Raw genomic sequence first — 14,718 nt, 5'->3', positions numbered from 1 at the left:
CCATTTCTAACCTTGAATCATACTCACTCCCACTCACTCCCAGTAAGATCTCACATCGATTAGTGGGAGTTTCTTGTAGTTTATGGTTCTCAGGTTGAAATCATACTAGTGCTCACCCCACGCATCCCAAGTGACATGAACATTTTTTGCTATATTTCTAAATTTTTAATTTTGTTCTTTTCTTTTGTTTTCCAATTGTGGGCTGGCACTGAACCAGATTCGGAAAAAAAAAAAGGAGAAAAAAATAAAAATTGAAAGAGAATTGTTTACGTTAACGCCAGCAGTGTCACATAGAACGTCTAGTGCTGACTAGACTGACATGTAAGTGATTTCGACCAAAATTGGCCATAAGGACTTTAATCGTCAAAAAGTTTAGAATCAAATTGACACAATTGAAAAGTTTGTAATTAAATTTATACAATTGAAAGGTATTAATTAAATTGAATTGGTACAAATGCAATATATTTATGACTTTTTTTTTTCAGTTCTCCGGTCAAATGTAATAGGATAGTGGCGACACCAGGACAAAATTCTTGAAAAATGAAGGATAAATGATCACAGCATTGCATTCTCTTACTCTTGTCACCAGCAAAAACATCAATTGGACATCATACTGAACTACTATTTTCTTTAGCGCTTTGTGTTTATGGGTGTTGTCTAAACATCCAATGTCCCAACTTAGAATACTCATTAAGGCATAATAGAGCCCTCTGGACTTACCAGCCAGCTTTCGAAACCATCGGCGGGACCAGCCTTCCTTCTTCCCCTCTAGGCTTTTCTAGGAGAACAAAAACCCTCGCTTGAATTGACATCGTCGTGACCCTCTCGAAGTGAACCCCAAGTGAACGAATTGCTCGGCATATCGAAATTATCCTCTCACGAGGTTGCGTTTCGCACGGACTCTCACAATCCCTAACAGTCACAACGTAACTTTCAAATCGATGGGTCAATGAATTGTTTTCTTAGTGTCGGCACTAACCTTTATCTAGGTAGGTTGAGCACCTAAGAAAAGCACGGGAGATCAGTTCACTCTCTATCAACTAGCGATTCTTGAATTTAGAGATTTGGTTACACTAGAAAGCCTGACGCCCGATAACCTTTGCCTTTTCTCTTTAGTGAAATACTCTCGTCGCGTGTCTTAGTCTATTTTAATCCTAACGTGCACCTAATTGACCGTGCATAATTTAAATCATGCACGTAAACAAAGTGATGCCTAATTCCCTAAAAGAATCCAAACTATATGTCCAGTTACAATTCTACCCCAAACCTTCTTTGTCTAAAAAAAAAAAATCTAAACTTTAGGTCTAGTCCAAATCTGCTCCAATTTTTTTTTCTTCTAAAAAACAAACTAAACTTTAGATCTCCCCCGACCTTTTTCTTTGTCTAAAAAAATCATCACTTACTTTAACTCTAGTGCAAAATCCGCTCTCCATAAAAAAAAAAAAAATATCGTCATTAGTTGTTCCTAATTTCCCTAATTTTCATATCAAATAACGGTTTTGTTTTAGAGATAACTTTTCATGTCACCTTTCTAACGTAGATTTGTTATCAGCGTGGATATGTCACATCAAACATGTAATGGCAATTTTTGTATGAAAGGCTAATGAGTGGAAATTCGATACTAGATTGAAAGTTGGTGAATTTTTTTTTTTTATAAAGAAAGTTGGTGAATTTTCGAGACTGATATGAGATTAGAGCTAAAGTTGGAAAAAAAAAATTGAGACAAAGAAAAGTTTAGGGTATAATTAAGACTATACTTAAAGTTGGGGCTTTTCATTTAAAAAAAGGGTTCCGGGTAGGATTAGGATTACACCTAAAGTTGTTTCTTTTTTCAAACAAAAAAAAAAAAAGTTACACATCAAAATTAGGACTAGACTTACAATTGGGATTTTTTCGGGGGAACTAGGCCAATAAAGCGAATAAATGATAAATAAAAAACATCATAGTCCAAGAAATCCAAGAATTTTATAAATTCTAACATGCGAATTCCTCAATTAATTTATCTATATGATTTTTTTTTTAAGGTAAGAGAATGTCAAAATCTCACTAGCATGAAAATATGAAACGAAAAACAATAATAAACCGATTTTGAGTACCCGAACAAATAAAGGAGAATTTAATTTTTATGATATGTACTCATGATAAAGATTTCAAAACACTTTTTGGTATCTTCCTTAAAAAAAAAAAAAAGATGCAATCTACACGCAAACATTAGAATCACAATGACGCTAATAAATGCATTTCTCTGTAATTTTGTTTTGTAAGAAAAATAAATCGGTAAGACATAACTATCGAGATTAAACCAAAATGCCACACAAATCTAACGTTTGATTAAGGTTTTCCAAGAGGCTTTGACCATTTAAAGATCTTTGCGAAAATGGCAAAAGCTGAAAGCCTAAGGCAAATGGATAATTGCTTGGGCTTTCCACATTTTTGGAAGACAAATCCCAAAGGCGAATTAACTTTTTTCCTTCCCAAATTACCTCAACATTTCATGTTCCGATTTCACCCTTGCGTCTGATCATCACCTTTGCAGATTTGGAGTTTTCGGAGGTGAAGGAGCTGGACGAATGTCGAGGAGTTGTGCAACGTCCGCGAGGGGCCTCCTGAGGTCGCCGGCAGCCCTCGCTTGGGTCATGCGACTCTCATCGCAAGTCGCATGTGACCCTAGACTATCTTTGCCAGGGGTCACCAACGAGGGCCACTTGAGGTCGTGCGACCCCAATAGTCTTCGCCTGGGGTTGGGTCCTCAGAGACGAGCTTCACCGAACTCCATCAATCTTTATCCCTTGGTGTTTTTGCCGAGTCTCAATAAGGGTTGCGGCGATGAAAATTACCGATTGATGCTCGCCTAGTCACTATTCATGCTCACCCCGTAAGTGTTGCTATTATAATTAATGGGTTAATGGATCAACCACAGTGAGCAAAAAGAGATAAGCTATATTTCTTTGATTCATGTATCTCTTGAATTCATGAATCTTTTTAATTAGTGTATTTTTTGAGTACATGAACTTTCAAACTCTATAAATTGAGTTGATCTATTATCATTTCAAAACATTCAAAGAAGAAATATTTCTCATCTTTTCACTTCAATTATTCTCGGTATGTCGATTTCGAGAAGTGTTCGACGGAATCCTCTTTATATAATGCCAATTTAAACGAGATCAAGATGTTGTATTTTTTTTTATTTAAAAATGCCTTCGGGACAAAAAGCACGTGCGCGCGTGTTCTCTCTCTCTCCTCACCTGTCATTTATTTTACCCACGGTGTCTCTCTCCTCACCCGTCAATCATTTCATCCACAATGAACCTTCCGGCCCCGTCAATGGGGTCCCGCCGATTTCTCTCCTCCCTCTTCCTCCTCCTCAATCTCGCATCCACTTCCCTGTCGCAACCGCTCATTCGTCTCTACTCGAAGCCGCCGTTCTCCGGCGACCGGAAGATCCTCAGGGACGACGGCCTCTACTGCGAAAGCTGGCGGTTTGCCGTGGAGACGAACGACGCCGGGAGCTGGACGCAGGTCCCGTCTCGGTGCGAGCAGTTCGTCGCGACCTACGTGAGCGGCGACCGCTACACGTCGGACTCCGCGATCACAGCGAACTACTCGTCGGAGTTCGCGAAGACCGTGCAGATCGCCGGGAACGGGAGCGACGCCTGGGTGTTCGACATCGACGAGACCCTGCTCTCGAATCTGCCGTACTACGAGGCCCATGGCTTCGGGTGAGTTCGACCGTGTAGCGATGATCTCGTCGCCGTTGGATTGGCTGATTATCTTCTTGTCGCTTTCTGTCTCGTGATGTGCGGTCCGGATGCGTTTAACCTTTTCCGCGTCCCCGGTTGGTTAGTACGTGTATTTGTTTACGTCATCGGTTAGTGGTTGCTTGGCCTAGGGATCTACCAGTAGGATCGCGACACGTGGAAAGGCGTGCCTGGAGTTAGGTTCATTTAACGATGGAGGCTCGTTCTAGTCTATGCTGTCGTCTCTATGGCATCGTGAAGGTGTTAACAAATTATAAGTTCGAGGGTCCAAGATTCATCTTAGATCGAATTGAATGAGCAGTTAACAACGGTAGTTATCTTTTCTAGTTCATGATCAAGCTTGGTCTACTATTGCTTGTTCGCTTACAGAAGCAAATATCCTGCTTTAGCTTCGATTACATGACCCGAATTTTCGACTTCAGATTCGTTCGCACCCTATCGCATCTTTGCGACAGACATTCTGGGTAACCCTTTCCTGGATTTGTTTGATGTACTGCATTGTTCCTTAATTCTGGTTAACACCAGGCTTGGAGACAGAGTTGAGCTCTGGAGGATGTTGGTATCCTTCCCTAAGCGAAGTAATTTTGTTCTTTGCTTTTTCGTGACCGGATAAACGAAAATGCCACCATCTCTGAACCAATTGGTTGAATTTGCTGAGTTTGTGCATTACGTGATCACGGTGTTAATGTTGCTGTTTTGAACCATTCGAAATGTCGCCATGTGACTGCTGGTGGAATGGGCTCTATGTGAAAAACCGTCCAAGCATAACACGGACTAAGGAGAAGTTATGTGGCACATTCTCCTCTTTCATCCACTTGATCAGTGCAATATTCATATGTAAAAGCATTTCTTTCTCATTGAGGAGGAAGCTTTGACCAACTACACTAGATGAGAATTAATAAAGCAAGTCGTTTTGATTCATCGTCTGTTTTGTTGCTGTCATATTTTCTATCATTGGGGTGAAGTAAAATCCTGGCTGTTGTCGTAGGTTGCTGAGTTATTGAAGGCCTGATATTTTCCTTTGGTGGCTATTGATGGGAGTAGTCAACCCATGTTTTCTTTGGTGGAAGTATTAATAGGTTAACTTACTTACCAGAAAAAGATAAGAACAATAAAATCAGTCTAGATGCAGATGAACAATCCCGTTTTATGCTTAAGTTGTTCTTGGATACTCTAGTAAAATATCCGGTTAATGCTTGGAGTTCCTAGTTGTTTGCAGATGTTTGCCAAGGGGTGTGGCCTGATTTGGATGTCACCTGATCTGCTCAGGACTTGGGAGTTCTTTTTCTTCCCTTGGAATAGGGTGATCGTCCCGAGTGTGGCTCATAGTTGTTGACTTGTTCTGTTTCAATCGCAGATCAGAGACCTTTGATGAGAACTCTTTCGATGATTGGGTGGATTTGGCCAAGGCCCCTGCTTTACCTGCGAGCTTAAGTTTGTACAAGGAGCTTCAACAGCTGGGTTTCACAATCTTTCTGCTGACTGGGCGGAGTGAGTATCAAAGAAACGTTACGGAAAAGAATCTTCGAGATGCTGGGTACAGTGACTGGGAAAGGCTTATCTTGAGGTAAATCTGTGAAATATAGATCCTGTTCTGTAGCTTTCAGCCCTTTTCTTGGTTACGATAGCAATATCTTGTGCTACTTTGTTTTTTTCGCACATTTGACTTGGACTTTTGCCATTCTTTTCAATAAACCAGGAATGCCAGTGATCAAGGCAAAACTGCAATTGTCTATAAGTCAGAGAAGAGGTCTGAATTGGAAAGCCAGGGTTATACAATTCATGGGTGCTCCGGAGACCAGTGGAGTGATTTACTAGGCTTTGCTATTGCGAAACGGTCTTTCAAGCTCCCGAACCCTATGTACTACATTTCTTGATGACGATGTCAAAACCATGGAGTACGAGAACATTGATGTGACACATCGATTCCTATTTGATAAACATGATTCTTTTCCACACAAGTCATTCGTCGTTGCCATTGTCAGGCACTGACTTCATGTTTTTTTCTTTTGTCAATAAGATGAATAATGGATTTGCGCTTCATTGTGTCGTTTTTTGTGCACGTGCGCTCTGTGTAAGACCTGTTTCTGCACACCATTGGTGTTTTTAGGGTGAAGTACCTGCAAACTGCAAATATGATGGTGCAGGACACCAACCATCTCATAGTAGGTTTTTGTCCTATATTTCTTAGCATTGATGAAGAGTATGCATGTAAATAACGTCTGTGTTTTCAACTATTTTCCATTGCCTGTATTCATGGACTTGGTGTGAACTTCCAAATTAATAAAATGTATCTATGGTGCATTTCTTTCTGCAGAATTTGTGAAAGTTATGTTGTCTCTGACCAAGGAATTCAAAACCTTCAAAACATCCTATGCATATACTTCTAAATATCATGCAGATTTGAAGATAATCATCTTCATGCTAATAAATTCAAAATTCCAGGCCCTCCCTCTCTCTTCTGCTTCCATAACCGTTTTCTTTCTATGTTGCATGAGCGTCTGCCAGATGCAACATGAAATTTCGCTGGGAAGCTGTGTTATGTATTGTTTTCGGTCTCTCTTGTGTCTTCCTGGTTGGGCGGTTTCTTCTTGTTCCTCCTTTGGGCACATGCAACTTAGGAAGCTAAATTTTGGGTGTTCGTGTTTCTACTATGGATCTGTAAGTGTAACAATCTATATGTGATGGTAGAATCTAAGAAAAGTTGGCAGATGCGCCACAAGACAGTATATGACATTCTTTTGACAATTGCAACTTTGCAAGTTGGTCTGCCTTTCCCAGTCAATAAACATATAACGGGGCGAACGTATACATACAAAACCTATAGGCTCACAAAACCCCATCAATTTGAAGGCATATCTTATCCACTGCACCTCCCACGGAAAGTTTAAACTAGCGTATCAGAAAATCAAGACAGTATGCTCTGAATAATGATACTCAGTCATTAGTTTCAGGACAGCCATAACCAACCTGTTGATAGTTGGGTGATCCTCGGCTCATGGTGACTTGGATGCTGGATCTGCAGCTGTCCCGGAGAGAACGGCCATCGCACCACAGACAAGGGGCTGCGCCGAAGGTATCCTTAGACAACTCAGCCCTCCTCCTGGCGTGGAAGAACACTCTGGTTGAGGCCTCTGCATGTCCTTATTAGGAATACAGTTGACCGAGAAATCGAAGCCCACGCTCCTAAAGAACAGCTTCGTGCATTCTTGGCTCAAACCAGACAGGAAATTGTAGGCCACTGTCAAGTTCATGAGGCTTTTGAGCGAACAGACCAGGTCGGGTAATTCCCCCGACAGCCGGTTGTGCCCCAAGTTCAGGACTTCGACCTGGCTCAAGCACGAGAGCGTGTCGGGCAAATGACCCATCAATGAATTGTGGCTCACGTCGAAGACTTTCATCTCTGTGAACAACCCGACTCCCTCGGGAACGCATCCTGATAACTGGTTATTCAGAAAAAGAATCTCCTTCAGTTTGGAGGCCATCAGACCGAAGCTAGCCGGGATGCTTCCACTGAACTTGTTATTGGCCAAATTGATCACTGAAGCTGGAGAATTGCCCAGGCTCTGAGGAAGCTCGCCTTCAAAGTTGTTGTTGTTGACGAATATAGCATCAAGTTTCCTGTTGAAGAGGTCTTCTGGTATTGAGCCGGAGAAGCTGTTAAATCTGAGGTCTAAGTAAATGAGACTTGGCATTTCAAGAACAACTGCAGGAAAAGGGCCTGAGAACTGGTTATTACTGAGGTCTAGCTCCTGTAGAGAGGAGAGATCTCCGAGAGTGTTGGGGACCGAGCCTGAGAATCTGTTGCTGTTGAGGTGGAGGAGGGTCAGGTCAGTGAGCAAAGACAGCTCTTTGACGAGAGTTCCCCGAACATTTGCCTTGTTGAGATCTATGCCCGCAACAAAAGGACCCATTCCGTCTTGAGAATCGGAGCAGAACACACCCTTGTACGAGCACACGTCGGAGCCAACCCAAGTCCCCACAACCTTGTTTGGATCATCGGTGACAGCTGATTTCCACGCCTGAAGAGCTGTGTAGGCATTGCTCAGCCTCGAACCTGATGAAGCTGGGGTGTCGATCCCTCCACCGATCCAGACACTGCCCGCTCCGCCTCCACGCCCGCTGCCAACTCCAGCATTGCCGCCGCCGATCCCGATGCTGACTCCACCGCCGACATACGCTGCTTCGACCGGCATTGCCAGGAGGAGGAGCAAAGCCGAAAGCCATCTCTCCATTCTACTATGGGTGTGGGTGGCCGCAGCCTGCAAAGGTGTGTTCTGTGACTTAGTTATGCTTTGCAAGGTTGTCCACATTAGTCTGCTCAGTGGAAACGGGGAAAGCGAATGGTGGGGTTTTAGCTCGTCGTGCATTTGCTCATGTTGTCGTTCTCTACGAGGATCTCTTGATTTGTGCTCTTAGGATTCCATCATTGTGTTGCTCCGTTGGACTTGTTGACACGCTTAATGATGGACAGGAAGTGGAGTCCAGGATTGAATCACACCATGAACAGCAAAGTTGCCGCATTCAAGATTTGCCCTTGTTCCGAAGTAAATTGGTTCACCAGAGAGGAAGCAATTACATTAAAGCTTGACCAGCCAAAAGGGGTTGACATGAATGGGGCTCCTGTCGGGCATTAACTATTCAATTTTCTTCTCACTTCTCCCACAACGGGTTAATTTGACTCGATGCAACTGTCACTATTGGCCGGGCAGCATAATAAGGGCCCCTAAGTTCATAGCAGAAGACTCATGCCGATGCGCATGCCGGCCGGCTGATCACGGTACGCGGGGGCAGCCTACACTTACCGAGATGAAAGGCGAGATGCGACGGACCGCCGGCCGGGCCGGCACGTCCGGTAATATGGAAGTGTGTCCCCCACATTAGCAAGTGAGAGAGTGAATTGCGGGCACGGGGTTCATCATTGGGGGTTCAAAAAGAGAGCGCCTTAAAAGGAGGGAAGGGGGAAAAGGAGGGACCGTTGATGGTGATCAAACCCAACATAAAGTTGGCGCAACAAAACGCGTGGTTCTGTGAATAATAACGGGGTGGCGGCTTGTTTCCGTGGTCATCGGGAATCAACGTCAGAGATGAAAAAAAAAAAAAAAAAAGAGAACGGAAATGAGAAGTAAAAATTGAAAAGAAATGAGGAATTTTTTTTTAACTGTTGGTAAGAAGAATCCAGTTTTTCACTCGTTAGAACCACGCGTTTTGTTTACAGAAAGCGAGGTCGACCCTCGCGGGCTGCAGGACAAAAAAAATTAAGAAAAAAAAGAATATAATTAAAATCTTCTTTGGACGAAAATACTCTCAATCGATCAGAAATACTTAGACGACCGATGAAGGAGACTTTTATTTGAAGCTGTCATGTTGACTTCAGGCTTTTATTTAAGAAAATAATGACACTTTAAGCTCTTATTTAAAAAAATAATGGCACTTCAAGTTCTTATTTATAATTTTTTAGTTTAATAATGAGCTTGTGCGGTCTTTATAGGCCAATTCTTTGAAAAAACCTAGCTTTAGGTTCAATTTCACTTTTTACCCCAACTTTTTTTTTTTTTTGTCTCAGAGATATCTTGAGCGTTAGGTCCAATTTCAATTGCACCCAAACTTTTTTGTTTTCTCTAATGGAAACATCAAGCTTTAGGTCTAGTCCCGAACTTTTTTTTCTTTAGCAAAGTAGAATAAGCTTTTTGAGAAGCAAGACGAGGAAGCGGAGCTGTCTGCAAAGGCAATCAGTTTTGCTACAGCACCCAGTGCTCTAGCTAATTATCCACCCTTTTCAAGTGTGATTTCTATTTTATAAAACCAAACTTTAGGTTTAGCCCCAAATCTGTCCCGAAGTTTTTAGCCCCAAATCTGTCCCGAAATTTTTCTTTGCTAAAAAAGTAACCAACTTTAACTCTTATCATAAATCTACGTCGAACTATTATTTGTCTACTAAAAAGCACCTACTTTTAATCTAGTCTCAAATTAGCCTCCGTTAACCTTCGTCCAAAAAGTGCCATCAGTATATTGACCTGGCCTGTCTCGGTCCAAAACGAAACCGTTCTTTGACATGAAAATTAGGAAAATTAGGAGCGACTAATGGCGATTTTTTGGACGAATGGCTATCGAGGAATAGGATAGATTTGAGACTAAAGTTAAAGCTTGTGATTTTTTTTTCACACAAAAAAGCTCCGGTAGATTTGATACTTAATCTAAAGTGAGGATTTTTCTTTAGAAAAAAATTCAGAGTATATTAGGACGGATCTAAAGTTGATATTTTGTAGACCAAAAAAAAAAAAAAAAAGAGGAGTAGAATTGGAAATCTAACTTAAACTAGACAATTTTTTAGGGATTAAGCGTTCATACACACGTAATCTTCTTCCCCTACAGAAGTGAATATTCGCGAACTGTTTTGCCTTGTCCGAAATTTCTTCCGAAGCAAGTCGTTTTCGTTTGCTCTTCCTCGCCAAAATCGAGCGGCATGGTGAAGATCGACGAACCGAGCGGCGCCGAGGGCGGCGAGACCGACGGCGTCCGTGCTGTGCATCGCGGGCCGGGCTTCGATGGGAAGCGCATTTTGGTGGGCGCGGGCGCGAGGATCTTGTTTTACCCCACTCTCCTGTACAATGTGCTGCGGAACAGGCTCCAACCCGAGTTCCGTTGGTGGGATGAAGTCGACGAGGTATCCAAATCTGTCTTCAAATACTCGTTTAGTTGGTCGTTTCCTTCTTCGATTTCGAATGCCGGTTTGAAGTTTGCTCGGCTTAATTTGTATGACTGCGGATGGTGATGGGTTTTGATTGATGAGATTCAGTGGCATGATTAGTGATGTGTTTGGGCTTCTTGTCTCTTGAATTTGCTGACTTATGCGAACCTTACATCGGGGCTCATCTTGCATGTGCTGGCGGCGATCTAGAAGCTCATTTCAAAATCGTGGCACAAGAAGTTAATATTGCATTAGTTGAAATTTTTGGGCTTTAAATTGTTGAAACCGTGGGGCGTGGCCACTTCATCAGAAATTGCGAATAATTGGTTTCGAGTTTATTTCGATTGTACACTTGGAATTTCATTGGCTCTACTGTTTTCGACCCCGCCCAGAGCAAAATAGATTGGGAAGAGTTGATATTGGTGAAGAAAAGCTGTTGTTTTCTGATATGCAGTTTATTCGGGTCAATCTATACCAGTTTATTTTGTTAGGCGCAGTTCCATTCCGCAAGGATGTTGGGCGGTTGAAGCGGCTTGGTGTCCATGGTGTCATCACTCTCAATGAACCTTACGAAACCTTGGTTCCGTCGTCGCTTTATCGTGTCAGTGATGTCTTTCCCTTTCTTTCTGGGATTTTTGGCCCCTTGATTAAGTCATGTTCGAAAGGACGTTCAGGGTATTTACTAGTTTCCTTGTTCTGTGCTCGCCAGGATTATAAAATTGATCACTTGGTGATACCTACAAGAGACTATCTTTATGCTCCTCCTCTTGCTGATATTGACCGGGCGGTGGCCTTTATTTATAGTAAGAATCCTTCACAAACGCGGTCACAGAAAATGCCGTGAGGCGGCCGATCTAATTCTGCTGTCAATTAGATAAAAGAGAAACCCGTCTTTTGTCCCAACACCTTGTCTTGTCTATGATTCAGGAAACGCATCTTGTGGCCGAAAAACTTATGTCCACTGCAAAGCTGGGAGAGGAAGGAGCACAACAGTTGTGCTCTGCTATTTGGTATACAAGGACTAAATTAAGGATACCGTCAGTTTGTTGCCCACAGATCAACTGTGCTCATCTCTCTTGGCTCATAATTGAGGGTGACATTGGCTACTTCATGTATTGCAGGTGAAGCATAAGCAAATGACTCCTAGTGCCGCCCTGGAATTTGTGCGTTCCAGAAGGCCCAGAGTGCTTCTGACTTCCTCTCAGTGGAAGGTGAGAAGTACTGCTTATTCTTCTTCTTGTAAAGCCTATCATTACAATCTTCATCAAGTAATGAAGTTGCATCATATTGAAGGAATTATTGGACAAGCTACGTTTTTGTTGCTTCAATTTTAGGGTTACTTTTGCTGTGGTCACTATGCTCTTCAGTGGTTTCAATCAACTCACTTAGTCAAGCATTCTTTAAATGAGTAAAAGAATGCTGATGCGTCGTACGCTGCTACACTATCATTCATTGATAATTGCCGCAAAAATGTTTTCGTTTCTTTAGCTAAGTTGATGCAGTCTCCTGACCTGAAACTGCTTCAAAAGTATGGTGACCAGGTGGAAGGTCGACCTATTACAGAGTAGTCTTACGCTTAAATGATTAACTTCGTAATTTTAGCAAGCTTTATGTCGGTAATATTCTATTAATTTTACATGACTCTTTCCTGCATGATGCTACTCACATCAGGGTCAAAGGCTAGATCAGTTGCTTCTGCTTGAATAAGAATTTGGAGCAAAATTTTTTTGCACGAGTCTTGCTTTCCACCATTATAGCGGTAGTTATATCACTTTGCTGACCACATTTCTAAACCCCACTACAAAAGTTTAATGGTGGTCTCAAGAGGCGGTCATGCTTTTTAAACTTCACTGCTTGACTGCGAGTCCCCTTGGTGACATCATTCAAAGCAGGCAGTTCAAGAGTACAGCAAGCAAAGGCCAGCCACTGCAGTTGGCCGTTCCCCTGAAGATGCAGTTACCACTACAGATGCCGATAGGGAAGGGTATTGTGGGATTTCTGATGGTCATTCTGGCAGGCCAAAGGTGGATGGTCCTAAGGTAAGAATCGGTGGTAGCCCCGAGAATACGAATATGTCATGCCTTTGTGTTTCTTCGAGGGTTTGTGGTACTTGTGGACCATTCGTCGGGCAGACACCAGTGCGTGAGGCGCATGCTGGCTAATTGCCAACCTGTGCTCAGCACGGTCCTGCGTTGCTTGTACAGGGGTAAACTGTAAAATAAGCAATCCCTTGTATCTGATAGCTTTCACATTGATTGAAGTCACGGATGACGGCCTAATGAGATGCATTCTTGTTTCTGAATAAAGAAAAGTATCCTTTCCTACAAGCCACTGTCAGGTTATGTTTTGGTTTGGATCTTTGGTAGCTTTTTGTCCACTGCGATGTTGATGCTTAGGTGCGACGCTTGCTTCGCATGATTTGACTACCAAACTCGACATCCTTAAGCCAGAAACCCAAAAGAAAAGAAATGACGATTCACGATGCCGAGTTGGGAATAACACTAAATTGGCTGACGTTCTTCATTTCTCTGCTTACATGCTTGCTCAATCTGAGTTTTTTTTTCTTTCTTTTCTTTCGATACAATTAGGGGTGAGTGGTTCAAGTTTCGCTATCCGTTGGAACAGGTTCATTATTTTCTAGAACCCGGAACCTACGATGCATATCTTGAAATCTAGAACATACCCTATCATAGGTTCTAGGGCCTATACGGGTTCTATTTGTATTATTAATTGAACGATTATAGTGAATTATCATCTTTTAATGACCATCATTCGCTGTTATAATCTACTGCCCATAACTCATATTTAAACACATAAATAAATATGAAAGATTAACAAAGTAAAATTCTAAATTTTGAATATTGCCGAAAATTGAAGCTCAGACTATTGGTTTTAGATTACATACTCATCATTGGACACATGGAATATCGCAAGATTGCGTGAAGAAATATACTAAAAAAAAAAAAACACAAAAACTTGTTACAGGGTTACCTTACATGGAACCTGCTCATTGGAACAGATTCAGCAATTTTTTGGAATCCGAAATCGGATAAGTTCCCCACCAGTCTGGTTCCAAGTTCTATGCTGGAATCATGCTCAATCCTAATTACATGTCATGCTCTGACTTTGTGGGCCTCAAGCCCATTTTTCAGCTGCTTGCTCTATCAATTCACGAGGATAATTTTTCCATTTTGTGTGTCTTTTGGGCCACTGACTCAAGCGGATAACATTGAAGAAAAGAAGAGTACAAATTCCATTCTCTGCAATCTGCATCTTCGTTGGACGATATTATCATATGCTTATTGCAGCAAAGACGTGTCAAACTTTTCGATGTCTACCCGCATTTCCATCTGAGAATGATTTTCTACTCGTACCATGATTTTCTATGTGCATGGATTCTTCTCCTGCGTATATTATATTGGACCATAAAGAAAGGTCCTTTCATAGTATTTAGCACCTTTTATGATTATGCATGCGAAGCTGGATATGTCTCCATCACATCGGGATTAAACTTGAATTGACAACACCAACAACAACGACAATGTGAATTTCGTTCTTGGAGATGGAGAGACCGACACCTTCGAGGAACAAAGGCATTGACCGCCGCAATTACTTAAGCCGAGACTTAATTATCGCCTTCTCAGATTAACTTGATAGATGAACTTATGATAAGAACTACATCGTGTACATGAGTAAAGATCAAGATCAAACATGATTAGTCACATGCGTCATGAACAGCCTCTTTAACCGAATAACGAGTTGATTAAGGTTGTACGGTTTTTCATACTCATGGACTGTGGCCATGTACCAATAAATTTGTTAAGAGTGTCCCACGGACAAGATTTTTGGAAGTGTATCTCACAATGTACAATCCCAAGTCCTACTAATGTATTAATCTTGGATTCATGTATGTGTCGACAATATCGGTATAAATTCCAAATTTCATATGAAAAGAGAGAGTTTGTGGAGTGATTTTATGTACAAATAAACTTGGAAGGCCATTGTATATCGTGCTCTTCTCGAAGGGTTGCTCAACATAAATTGATCAATTACGATAGATGATATGGGAGTAATATGGAAATCCCAGTATCCTCCGGGAAAAAATAAAAGAAATCGTGGGAGCCACCTCTCGAACCCAACTGGGGAAAAAGGCTAACCGTGGGCAGATTCGGGAACTCATTAAAAGTTGGTGATTTTTTATGGGACAAAAAAAAAAAAGTTTGGGATAGATTTGGGTCTACACCTAAAGTTCGGGATTTTTTTTAGGGA

At 41.8% G+C, this 14,718-nt stretch overlaps 3 protein-coding genes across 4 annotated transcripts; 2 read left to right on the top strand and 1 right to left on the bottom strand.

The window, feature by feature from the left end:
* The first annotated feature begins 3,265 nt into the window (after positions 1–3,265).
* Positions 3,266–6,077, top strand: LOC115740732 (acid phosphatase 1-like). The gene is made up of 3 exons (XM_030674313.2): positions 3,266–3,719; positions 5,116–5,325; positions 5,458–6,077. Exons 1-3 carry the CDS (start codon positions 3,304–3,306, stop codon positions 5,633–5,635), a joined length of 804 nt encoding a protein of 267 aa, XP_030530173.1. The 5' UTR covers positions 3,266–3,303; the 3' UTR covers positions 5,636–6,077.
* A 497-nt stretch (positions 6,078–6,574) lies between these two features.
* On the bottom strand, positions 6,575–8,162 carry LOC115740729 (leucine-rich repeat extensin-like protein 6). The gene has a single exon (XM_030674310.2). It carries the CDS (start codon positions 8,126–8,128, stop codon positions 6,755–6,757), a length of 1,374 nt encoding a protein of 457 aa, XP_030530170.2. The 5' UTR covers positions 8,129–8,162; the 3' UTR covers positions 6,575–6,754.
* Positions 8,163–10,110: 1,948 nt separating this feature from the next.
* LOC115740731 (phosphatidylglycerophosphate phosphatase PTPMT2-like) lies at positions 10,111–12,776 on the top strand. 2 transcript variants are annotated; one of them, XR_007198157.1, is made up of 6 exons: positions 10,111–10,425; positions 10,928–11,050; positions 11,159–11,252; positions 11,377–11,459; positions 11,571–12,208; positions 12,342–12,473. XR_007198157.1 is itself a non-coding variant. In XM_030674312.2 (6 exons), the coding sequence occupies exons 1-6, from the start codon at positions 10,225–10,227 to the stop codon at positions 12,609–12,611; spliced, it is 861 nt and encodes a 286-aa protein (XP_030530172.1). In that variant the 5' UTR covers positions 10,112–10,224; the 3' UTR covers positions 12,612–12,776. The 2 variants fall into 2 exon arrangements, 1 of the variants encoding a protein (XP_030530172.1); XM_030674312.2 differs by having other exon boundaries at positions 10,112–10,425; positions 11,571–11,660; positions 12,342–12,776.
* The last annotated feature ends 1,942 nt before the right edge of the window (positions 12,777–14,718 follow it).

Source organism: Rhodamnia argentea, chromosome 4 (assembly GCF_020921035.1).
Source record: "Rhodamnia argentea isolate NSW1041297 chromosome 4, ASM2092103v1, whole genome shotgun sequence".
Lineage (NCBI taxonomy): Eukaryota > Viridiplantae > Streptophyta > Magnoliopsida > Myrtales > Myrtaceae > Rhodamnia > Rhodamnia argentea.
Note: the sequence above shows the minus strand (reverse complement) of the source record. Positions and strands in the feature narration are given on the sequence as shown.

Coding starts and splice junctions, on each gene's coding strand:
- LOC115740732 (XM_030674313.2), top strand. CDS start 3,304: ATGAACCTTCCGGCCCCGTCAATGGGGTCCCGCCGATTTCTCTCCTCC. Junction 3,720..5,115: donor TACGAGGCCCATGGCTTCGG/GTGAGTTCGACC, acceptor TTTCAATCGCAG/ATCAGAGACCTTTGATGAGA. Junction 5,326..5,457: donor TGGGAAAGGCTTATCTTGAG/GTAAATCTGTGA, acceptor TCAATAAACCAG/GAATGCCAGTGATCAAGGCA.
- LOC115740729 (XM_030674310.2), bottom strand. CDS start 8,128: ATGCACGACGAGCTAAAACCCCACCATTCGCTTTCCCCGTTTCCACTG.
- LOC115740731 (XM_030674312.2), top strand. CDS start 10,225: ATGGTGAAGATCGACGAACCGAGCGGCGCCGAGGGCGGCGAGACCGAC. Junction 11,253..11,376: donor GGCGGTGGCCTTTATTTATA/GTAAGAATCCTT, acceptor TCTATGATTCAG/GAAACGCATCTTGTGGCCGA. Junction 11,460..11,570: donor CAGTTGTGCTCTGCTATTTG/GTATACAAGGAC, acceptor CATGTATTGCAG/GTGAAGCATAAGCAAATGAC.